The sequence below is a fragment of the Syngnathoides biaculeatus genome, chromosome 18, assembly GCF_019802595.1.
Source record: "Syngnathoides biaculeatus isolate LvHL_M chromosome 18, ASM1980259v1, whole genome shotgun sequence".
In the NCBI taxonomy this organism is placed as follows: domain Eukaryota; kingdom Metazoa; phylum Chordata; class Actinopteri; order Syngnathiformes; family Syngnathidae; genus Syngnathoides; species Syngnathoides biaculeatus.
Genome location: NC_084657.1, coordinates 15,324,509 through 15,335,331, shown reverse-complemented (window position 1 = coordinate 15,335,331; position 10,823 = coordinate 15,324,509). Strand labels below are relative to the sequence as shown.

At 41.5% G+C, this 10,823-nt stretch overlaps 1 protein-coding gene across 2 annotated transcripts; it reads left to right on the top strand.

The window, feature by feature from the left end:
* Positions 1–38: 38 nt before the first annotated feature.
* Positions 39–10,747, top strand: birc2 (baculoviral IAP repeat containing 2). Of its 2 annotated transcripts, none has more exons than XM_061802901.1 (13): positions 39–106; positions 884–1,003; positions 1,891–2,124; positions 2,285–2,565; positions 3,520–3,825; positions 4,376–4,649; positions 6,623–6,722; positions 6,795–6,873; positions 6,954–7,002; positions 8,048–8,290; positions 8,386–8,484; positions 9,157–9,312; positions 9,977–10,747. In XM_061802901.1, exons 3-13 carry the CDS (start codon positions 1,986–1,988, stop codon positions 10,210–10,212), a joined length of 1,962 nt encoding a protein of 653 aa, XP_061658885.1. In that variant the 5' UTR covers positions 39–106; positions 884–1,003; positions 1,891–1,985; the 3' UTR covers positions 10,213–10,747. The 2 variants fall into 2 exon arrangements, with proteins under 2 accessions (XP_061658885.1, XP_061658886.1); XM_061802902.1 differs by lacking the exon at positions 39–106 and adding an exon at positions 142–275.
* Positions 10,748–10,823: the final 76 nt, after the last annotated feature.

The following is a 10,823-nucleotide window of genomic DNA, read 5'->3' as shown; positions in this document are numbered from 1 at the left end:
CCGAACCCGGAAATAGCGAAAGGGGAGGTGTGGCTCGGCCCACTAAAAGCTAGCAGTCGAAGACGGTACTTTCCTCCCCCTGCCTGACTCATTACATTTCCCCCCGGTGAGTGTACCGACAGCCGTGGGAATTTTTTTTTTTACGTCTGTCCAAGTTTTTTTTTCCACGATGAAACTTTGTCTCTAAGGCGTATGTCGTACTCCCAGCGATAAACCCCGTGAGCTTACTGGGGGCTAGTAACGTTAGCAGGCTTCTAGCTCGTTTTAAGGCGATCGTGAGTGGTTTCTTTTCTTTCTTATGTTTTAATGAAATGTGCAGTCAGTGAATTCTGCTTAAAGTCCCGCAAAAAAAATTATAAAACTGATACGTAACGCGTTGTTAACAACCGGAAGCCTGAGTGTAAAGAATGCGTCAAAGTGGGACAGAACCGACAATTTGTAACGAAAATACCATGTAATTCCCCTCAAATTTTTGCCATATGGTCCTCAAGCGGTGTTAATGTGACACAATAGTCGTTTTATCAGAAGCGCCTGTTTAAATATTGACGTTTATTCTGTAATAATAATGATTTAAAGTTCCTCTTTCATTTTACGCTTTGTTTAACGGCCCATTTGGAATACTACTGTCGCTTGAAAAAAAAAAAAAAACGTTTTTCAAACGGTCTTAATAGTATGTTAATACGAAATTAATAGTTGGAAATTCATTACAACTTCATGATACATACGTGACATCTAATTCCGCTTTTTTTTTTTTTTGGGGTTTCTTCCACTCGAATTTGTATTGGCAAATGTTTTACAAATGTTATGAATGTGATGCATTGGTCATTACATGTGAGGTGACTTGTTAAAAATTGATGCAAGTTGTGTTTTTTTTGCCTTTCAGGTGCTGCTCAGACCAAAAACAAAACTTCTCTTACTATTAATTTTTCCATTTTCTCACCCCGGGTTACCTCTGGTGTCATGGAGTGCTAGACCCCAGCAAAGGAGATGCCTTGAAGGAGGGGTGAGGTTTGAGATGTTTGTAGTCTGAATGTGTGTCCGTGAGTGTTTTGTTAACGCTTTTCAGTGCTGCGTAAGACGTTGGAGTCAAATCTGTTCCGTGACTATGCTCGTTACTCAAAATGATGTTCATCTTTTTCCAGCATCCCAAAAAATACTGGCTGAAACAAATTCTACTCCACAGTATTCTATGCGTATAAAAATATACAGTAATGGAACAGTTTAAGCATCATGGTAATTAATTGGGTGTTGTGCCCGATTATTTTGGTATGTGCACCTTAGCCCCCAGGAGGCTATTTAATATAGACCATACCACATGTAGATCTGGTGATAAAAGAAGGCCATCAGAAATAAGATGGAGCTTCTCTATTCGTTTTTGGCAGAGAATGGATTATATACCTGTGAGTTGTTTATGTTCAATTAGAAATTGCGTTTGGGTTTACAATCAATGCAACATCGTGCTACTTCCACTGGCCGGTCTTGCCATTTTGGATTGTTGCGTTGTCGTACGACAAAGTTAATGGCAGTTTGGTACAATACAAAATGTGTTGAGTAATTGTTTTATTTTTAGGTTTAGTTTTTCAGTAAACCTCAACTGGGAGTGGTAATAAATAGCATGATGCATTTTTTTTTTTTTTTTTTGATGATGAATTTTTCACAATTGGCCTAACTGTAGTTCACTGCCAAGATCACGTGCTTGTAACTCAAATTTTTGCTCTCAACTCAAGACAATGAAATCGTCTTGAGTGACCGCTTATATTTCAAAAAGTGCTTAACTCCAGTTCCCACTGAATTTCAATGTATTTTGAGGAAAAATAGACATGAAAATGAAGTATTTTACATGGAAATGGGCTGATTTTGCATTTTTATTGCTCTTTTTTTTTGTGATAGGTATGAATGGTGCTTGTGCTTTTTTCTTTGTCCCTTCAGTTTCCTTTTTACTGTCTGTTCTCTTTCTGTGTGTGTGAGTGACCCATCTCCCCCTCATGAGAGGCATCTTCTACTCCTCCTCATCATCATCACCCAAAAACATGGAGACGCTCGTTCAACTCAAGAACAATCCATTCCTGATGGGTCTGTGTCGCGGTGGACCCCCGCCTGACCTGCAGTATGACAACTCCTCAGGTAGCCTTTGTTTTTTTTTTTTTTTTTTTTTTTTTGGAGTTCCCGCCTCTTGACGTGTGCTTTTCCGTACGACTTTTTAACTGCCGTACATTTGTATTCTTTCTCAAAAAGGGTGCATCTTATATCCAACCTTCTAACGCTCACGTGGTCTGTTCTGCAGAGTTGTTCCGCATCTCCACCTTCGCCCGCTTCCCGCCGTCGCCCGTCACTGAGCGCAGCCTGGCACGTGCTGGCTGGTTCTACACGGGCGTGGGCGACCGAGTGCAGTGCTTCCGCTGCAACGTGACGGCCGAGGGTTGGCTGGCGGGCGACTGTCCGGCCGAGAAGCACCGGCAGCTGTCTCCGTCCTGCTCCTTCGTGCAGAGCCTCCCGTCCGCGGCCAACCTGCTCTCCTCCTCCCACTCGGCCTTCTCGCCCCTCCGCATCACCCCAGCGGCACCGGTAACGTTGGACTGATGTTGTTTACTAACTTCTTCTCAGGGATTAATCAAGTATGGTCGTTCATATTTTGCATTTCATCTATTTTAATCGTAGTTGTTGTTAATACAGTAAAGCCTCAGTTCTCAAATGTCCCCATTTTCGAACAAATCAGTTTAACGAAAATTTAAATATTTTTTTGCTTCTGTTTTCAAACAAAAATCTGTACTCGAACGCCCCCCGACAAAACCCGGAATTAGCATATTGCCTGCCGCCAGACCAGCTCACCCACGACGCGCTTTGTTGTGAATTCCCATGCCGCCAAAAAAACCCCGGAAATAACATAATGCGCGTGGCGCAAGCAGCTGACCCACCCACGACGTGTTTTTTTTTATTGTCAATTCGAACCCGAGGGGAAAAAAAGGTAATGACATAACTAGTGCGGCACAATCAGCGCACTTTTGTTCTTCTGTATAACGCGGGCTCTGTACACAGACGTATCCCGGTAGTGATTGTTGTTTTTCTTCTTATGGAGGACTTCCGTATTAACCCCCAATCATGGCTCCAAAGAAGGCAAGTTGCTTGTTTAAAGTTATTCTGCACTTTTGTTAAAAAGAAAAGTTTACAAGGCTGGGGGCCGAGTCGCTACAGATACGGCAATGGACTCCCAGCCTAGCCTACTCTACTGCTAAAGCATACATTTTAAGGAAAAAATAAATATATTTCTTAAATTATTTTAATATATAATGTATTTAAACTATACATGTATTTCTACTATGCAGTATATTATCAGGAAAAGCTAAACAAAAATGCTTTAAAAAGCCCAATTTTTTTAAGGCTTGGAACGCATTATTTATTTTCCCATTCATTGTAATGGGAAACATCGATTCGGTTATCAAACAAATCACTTCTCAAACCATTTTATGATAATTATTGTTATAGCTTGTCTTCTCCCCCTGCCCCCCACATTTTTTGTAGCTTCCTGGTCCAGGCCCAGCCGCCCAGAACCCCGCAGGGGGTCCGGACGAGGAGCCGGCGGGTTACCCGAACGCGGGCTTCTCCGGGCCGCCGCCGCCTTCCAGCCCGCTCGGCTCTCGCGGCACGGAGGACATGTCGCACCAGCGGCCCACCTGCCACAACCCGGCCATGCGGCGCGAGCAGGACCGCCTGGACTCGTTCCACCCGTGGACGCTCTCCATCATCACGCCCGCCGAGCTCGCCAAGGCCGGGTTCTACTTTCTGGGTTTGGCCGACCGTGTTGCCTGCTTCAGCTGCGGCGGGCAGGTGCAGTAAAAGATTATTTTCAAAAAATTACAACAACATTATTTTCCCACTCAGATATCAAGCTGTTTTGGGGAGAAAACTACTTTAAAAAATATACTTCTCAATTGTACCAAACCTTTCTGGGGGGTAACAAACACCAAAAAATGTCCCATACTATACCATATTATTATTATTTATTTTTTTTTTGAAAAATATACAAAATAATTACAAAAAAAACTAGAAGAAAAATCATTTTAGACTTTTTGTGGAAAGAATATAGCTTTAGTTCTTTTTTTTTTTTTTCCTTTCAAAAAATTACTTGCATATTATTGTTGTATGATTTTTTTTTTTTTTTTTTTAAATTTGCAAAAAACATCTGGTGACCAAAAATGCGTTCTTAAAGCTAGAATTAGCATTTTCCAAAACGTTTTCCTTGTGCATGTTACAATAGTCTGTAAAGAAACAACTTACCCCCAACCCACAAAAAAAAGTATTGGGGAAAATCCATCTTATCGTTGAATAAAATGCAGCTTTATTCTGAAAAGACGATAAGGGTCTGTGTCTGCAACAGCTGAGCAACTGGGAGCCGGGCGACCGGGCGTCGTCGGAGCACCAGCGCCACTACCCCAACTGCCGCTTAGTGCGGGGCGACCGCACCGAGAACGTGTCGCTGGCCGGGGGGCCTCCCGTCTCTTCGTCCTCGCAGCTGTCGTCCGCCGCCCTCAACAACGTGTCCAACCCGTCCATGCAGCAGAATGACGAGCGGCTGCTCACCTTCGTCAACTGGCCCACGCGCATCCCCGTCAGGCCGGAGCAGCTCGCCAAGGCGGGATTCTACTATGTCGGTGAGCAAGTTCACGTCTCCGTTTCCTGCGTCTGGGGCGCTCTTTCCTCCCCGCTCTAATGGATGCAGCATGTCCATAAGATTATAATAGTTTTTACATGAAAACTGAAATGTTCCCGCTTTGTGGAAAATCTAACCCTAGTGCTTGAAAGTTGTTTTTTTTTTCAAAAATATTTCTCAAATATCCTGACTTTTCACAAAATAGTCTATTTTCGGAAAATTCTTGTAAAATTAAAATTCTGCTTTAATTTCCTAAAATTAAGACTTATTCTTTAAGCAATTAAGCCTTTGTTCTCATTATAATACCTGTTTCCTGTAAATAAAGCTTTTTTTTCTAGAGGAAGAAAGTTGTTTTTTTTTCAAAAATATTTCTCAAATATCCTGACTTTTCACAAAATAGTCTATTTTCGGAAAATTCTTGTAAAATTAAAATTCTGCTTTAATTTCCTAAAATTAAGACTTATTCTTTAAGCAATTAAGCCTTTGTTCTCATTATAATACCTGTTTCCTGTAAATAAAGCTTTTTTTTCTAGAGGAAGAAAGTTGTTTTTTTTCCCCCAAAACACCCACATTCTTGATTTAAAAATAAATAAAATTAAAAACAAAAATTTCTCCAAAAGACCTTTCCTGGACGAAATATTTTTCATCAAAATGTGCCTTTTTTTTTTACATAAGTAAAAAAGAAATTGTGAATTAATTTTTTTTTAAGAATGAAGTTCTTTGAAAATTGGACTTTTGTAGTAAAAATTTTTTTTTTCAAAAATTCTTAAAGGGATACAGTTTTATGGATATCTGATATAGTGTTGGTTGATTAAAAAGCTGGACTTTCTCAAATACAAAACAAATTTTTATCATCTTCACTTAAAATTTCATGTTGCTGTCAAGTGTGATTCTTTTTTTCTTAATTTTCTTTTTTTAAAGACAACTTTTTTTTTTTTTTCAAGGGAAAAAAAAATTTAGGCTCTGGAAAAGTAGACTTGAAAAAAATTCCTCAAGCTAGTTCTTTTTTCCTGAAATAAACGACAATTCAAAATAATCAAAGTCATCAAGACGAACTTTAACGTGTGGCCACAATATGCTTCCGTGTACATTGGAGATAACTCCGTCGTTTACCGATTTAATTATTTTTTTTTTTTTCCCCCAAAACACCCACATTCTTGATTTAAAAATAAATAAAATTAAAAACAAAAATTTCTCCAAAAGACCTTTCCTGGACGAAATATTTTTCATCAAAATGTGCCTTTTTTTTACATAAGTAAAAAAGAAATTGTGAATTAATTTTTTTTTAAGAATGAAGTTCTTTGAAAATTGGACTTTTGTAGTAAAAATTTTTTTTTTCAAAAATTCTTAAAGGGATACAGTTTTATGGATATCTGATATAGTGTTGGTTGATTAAAAAGCTGGACTTTCTCAAATACAAAACAAATTTTTATCATCTTCACTTAAAATTTCATGTTGCTGTCAAGTGTGATTCTTTTTTTCTTAATTTTCTTTTTTTAAAGACAACTTTTTTTTTTTTTTCAAGGGAAAAAAAAATTTAGGCTCTGGAAAAGTAGACTTGAAAAAAATTCCTCAAGCTAGTTCTTTTTTCCTGAAATAAACGACAATTCAAAATAATCAAAGTCATCAAGACGAACTTTAACGTGTGGCCACAATATGCTTCCGTGTACATTGGAGATAACTCCGTCGTTTACCGATTTAATTATTTTTTTTTTTCCCTAAAACCAAAGCAAAAAAAATCTGAAAACATTTTTTTTTTCCATGTGAGAAAAAGCAGCGTTCTCGAACGCGGCTGACTTATTTCTCAAAGAATACACGTTAATAGTTACAAAATGGCACCCGTTTCCCCATCTGGAGCCGATTTCTACTCTTGTTAACCACTACATCAGCAGTTAAACAAATCTTTCCAAAGAATAGTCTGGCTGTAAACAAATTTCATATAATTTTTTTCCAACCCCCCCCCCCTGTGCTAAGGTCGCAATGACGACGTGAAGTGCTTCTGCTGTGATGGAGGTTTGCGCTGTTGGGAGTCAGGAGATGATCCCTGGGTGGAACATGCCAAGTGGTTTCCACGGTAACTGAAAACTTATAAAAATGATGCATGTTCAGTAAAACAAATAGTTTGTTTTTTTTTTCTGTTGTTCAGGTGTGAATATTTGCTGCAGGAGAAAGGTCAAGAGTTTGTCCAGCAGATTCAGGCGCGCTTCCCCCGACTCTTTGAGCAGGTTGTGTGTTTACAATGCTTAAAAAAAATCCTCATTAATATTTTATAAAACACTCACGGTCATGGTCCGTCTCCCAAAAGCTTCTGACGAATGGGGACAGCAGCTCCAGAGAGTTTGTGGATCCGACAGGTGAGTTTGAGCTATTATTCAATCTTGCACAAACATTTTTTTATTTATCTCAGGAACTATGTTCATATCATGAGAAGTCATTTTTGTCAGATTTAAATCCTTTTTTCCCCCCCAGAAAGATTCCGATTATTTTAGAAAGATATACAGTGGTGCCTCTGCTCTCGAACACAATCCATTCCAGAACACCAGTTGAAAACCGAAGCACGTTTTCCTATTACAATGAATGAAAAATGAAATAATGCATTCCAAACCTAAAAAGTAGTTTTTTTTTCAGCTCTTCCTGATAATAAACTGCATAGTTGAAATACACGTATAGTGTAAATACTTTATATCATTATATCATTTAAGAAATATATTTATTTTTTGCTTAAAATGTATGCTTTAGTAGTAGCGTACGCTCGGCTGGGAGTGCATTGTCATATCTGTAGCGACTTGGCCCCCAGCCTTGTAAACCTTCTTTTTTATTAATAAAAGTGCAGAATAACTTTAAACGAGCAATAATGCGGGGTGGGGTGGGGGGGGGGGGACAAGTCACTACCGCATGCAGAGAAGTGTGTGAGTCAACTGGTTGCGTCGCGTTTCGGGGCTGCGTTTGAAAGCACAAGAACAAATCGGCGTGGTTCAGGTGGTCGGGGCGTTTGAATACTGATTTTCATTCGATTTATAAATATGCATTGTTCTCAAATGACTCCAATGCCTATTTAAAAAAATAAAAGAAAATAAACCGCTGGGATAGGCTGCAGCCCCCGTACACGGAAGCGTGTTGCGGCCACACGTTAACCTACGCAAATCTCTGTGAGACCAACGGTTTCTATTGTTTTTTTTTTTTTTTTTTTTAAATACGCATTGGACTCATTTGAGAACAATGCATATTAAAAAAAAAAAAAACATATTTCAGGGAGAGGTTTTACCAAAGTTTAACATGTGGCCGCAACACGCTTCAGTGAACGTTTGAGAAAAAAATCAGTTTAATTTGAAAACAGAGACGTTAGAAAACCGAGGTGTGTGTGTATTTATTTTTTTTGTGTGTGTGTGTGCTCCTTAGTGGTGCACCTTGGGCCAGGCGACGAGCGCTGCGAGGACGCAGTGATGATGAACACGCCGGTCATCAAGTCGGCACTGGAGATGGGCTTCGAGCGCGGCCTGGTCAAGCAGACTGTGCAAAGCAAGATCCTCATCAGCGGTGAGAACTATCGCACCGTCCAGGAGCTGGTCTCGGACCTGCTCAGCGCCGAGGACCAGAAGAGGGAGGAGGAGCGAGAGATGATGGCCGAGGCCATGGCGTCCGGTATGTGGCTCGCAACGGTGATTTTGTTGTTTTTTTTTTTTTTCCTTTTTCCCCAATCGAATATACGTAAATGTACCCTTGTGTTGTTCTTCCAGACGGTTTCACATTTGTGAAGCGACACCAGGCGGCTCTCGTGCAGCGGCTCAAAAGCGTGGAGCCGGTTTTGGAGCACCTCCGAGAGCAAAATGTACTCAGTACGTAAACCCGCACGCACACTAGCGTAAGCCGTGCACTTGAGCGAGCGTTTCCAGAAAACCTGACTAATGGCCTCACAGTCTGAGGACTGGGATTCAAATCCCAGGTCTCCCAGTGTGGAGTTTGCATGTTCTCCCCGTGCCTGTGTGGGTTTTCTCCGGGCACTCTGGTTTCCCCCCACATCCCAAAAAACACGCAACATTAATTGGACCCTCTAAATTCCCCCAAGGTCTGATTGGCTGGCAACCAGTTCAGGGTGTACCCCGCCTCCTGCCTGTTGACAGCTGGGATAGGCTCCAGCACTTCTGCGACCCTTGTGAGGATAAGCACCTAAAAAAATGGATGGCTGGTTAATTTTCTGCGCACAATATTTGCAACATGTGAAATGTTTACCCACCAGCCCTTGTGAATAATGGCTCAGGGTGTACCCTGCTTCCTGCCTAATGACAGCTCGGATTGGCTCCAACACTTCTGTGACCCCCTGTGAGGATAAGCGGCTTAGAAAATGTATACTATATTTCTACGAAACTAATTATGAAATCCACAAAAATACTTTCTCCTTCAAATTCCAGAAGTTTTTGCGTGTCGGAACGACTAAGATCTAAAATATCACCTTACACAAGTAATATTGGCATCAGCGAAGTGTCCCTAAAGACGCGCTTGCCGCGCAGGCGCCGAGGAGTACGGCGGCCTGCAGGCGCAGACGTCCGCGCAGCAGCAGACGGCCCGTCTCATCGACTTGGTCCTCACCAAAGGCAACGCGGCCGCCGAAGTCTTCCGCAACTGGATCCAAAAGAATGACGTGCACCTGCTGAGAGAGCTCATGGGTACAAAAAAAGAAAACATTTACATACCCCTGTTCAAATGCCAGGTTTTTTTCTTTTTTGGAATATTAAAATATGTTCACGTAAAGCCTTCAAGCTTGTTCTAGGAAGCAAAACAAAGCTGAACCTGAATCGTAAAGGCAATTTAAATAGGGGACCGACTCGCATTTAAATGTTAGCAGTTAATACTGGCGACAGCCTTCATCGGTAGTTTAGTGAGTTTCTTTCGGCTTGTCCCGTTTGGGGTCGCCACAGCGTGACCTCTCAGATGAACGCTCATATTTGTTTGGCACAGTTTTTACGCCGGATGCCCTTCCGGACGCAACCCACTAAGGGGGAGCGGAGACCTCAGTCAGATACGATCTCACGACCCTTTGGTTTACCAAACCAAGGCTCTAACCGCTGAGCTATGGGGCCTCTTCTTCGTTGGTAATTCAGTTACCGCAGCAAAAAAGTACAACGGCTAAATTGATCAGTCTAAATGGGTGCTTTAACATTTGTATTAAACAGCAACGTTGCTGTTGGAAGAGGGTGTGCACACTTATACAAGCACATGTTTTTGTTTCTCTGGAAAACATTATTAGTGTACCTGGCTTTTTGAATAGATTTTTAATATCATATATATACACACACACACAGTTATCATACTGTGATGTCATCTTTTCAGCACAATCCAACGAAGCTGCGTCCCCCAGCCAGGACCTGTCGGGCCTCCCCATGGAGGAGCAGCTGAGGCGCCTGCAGGAGGAGCGAACGTGCAAAGTGTGCATGGACAAGGAGGTCAACATCGTGTTCATCCCGTGCGGACACCTGGTGGTGTGCAAGGAGTGCGCGCCGTCCCTGCGCAAGTGTCCCATCTGCAGGGGCCTGGTCAAAGGCACCGTGCGCACGTTCCTGTCCTAAAAAGCTCTTTTCTCAAACTCTTCGCTGAATGTAAACTTTGCTTTGTACAAGCGACAACTTGACTTGCCTTTTGTTGAACGGCGACCAATTGAAGGCCTTTCACACAGGTGGGTTCATTCACTAATTTTGGGAAAGGGGGGGGGGGGGTTGACTGGCGTTTCAACGCCCCACTCGGCGCACATCCGACATCACAGGTGTCGAGGTCCCGGGACCGGATCTGGCCCACCACACAATTTTATGTTGCCCGCGAAGCCAAATCTGGAGTGTAAATTTCCACGATTCAAGTAAAAATCTGTATCATATATCATAAATGATAAAAAGTTGAGGTATTACAAGCATTTTTGTGGAACAACACAGTACCCTTGGCGTCAGACTCCAAAACTAGTTCTAGTCCTAACGGCCCGCTGAGAGAAATGTGGCCCACGAGAAAAATTTGTTGGACTAACCATTATTACCGTCCACGAATGAGTAATAAAGGAAAGGCTAGTCCGACAACAAGAACAGTAAACGCCATCGCCATAATTAATACTCAAAACAAATTGTATTCCTTTCCAATTTGTACAAAAGAAATTAAAAAAATTCAGCTAAGTATTGTGTATGAGTTTTGATTC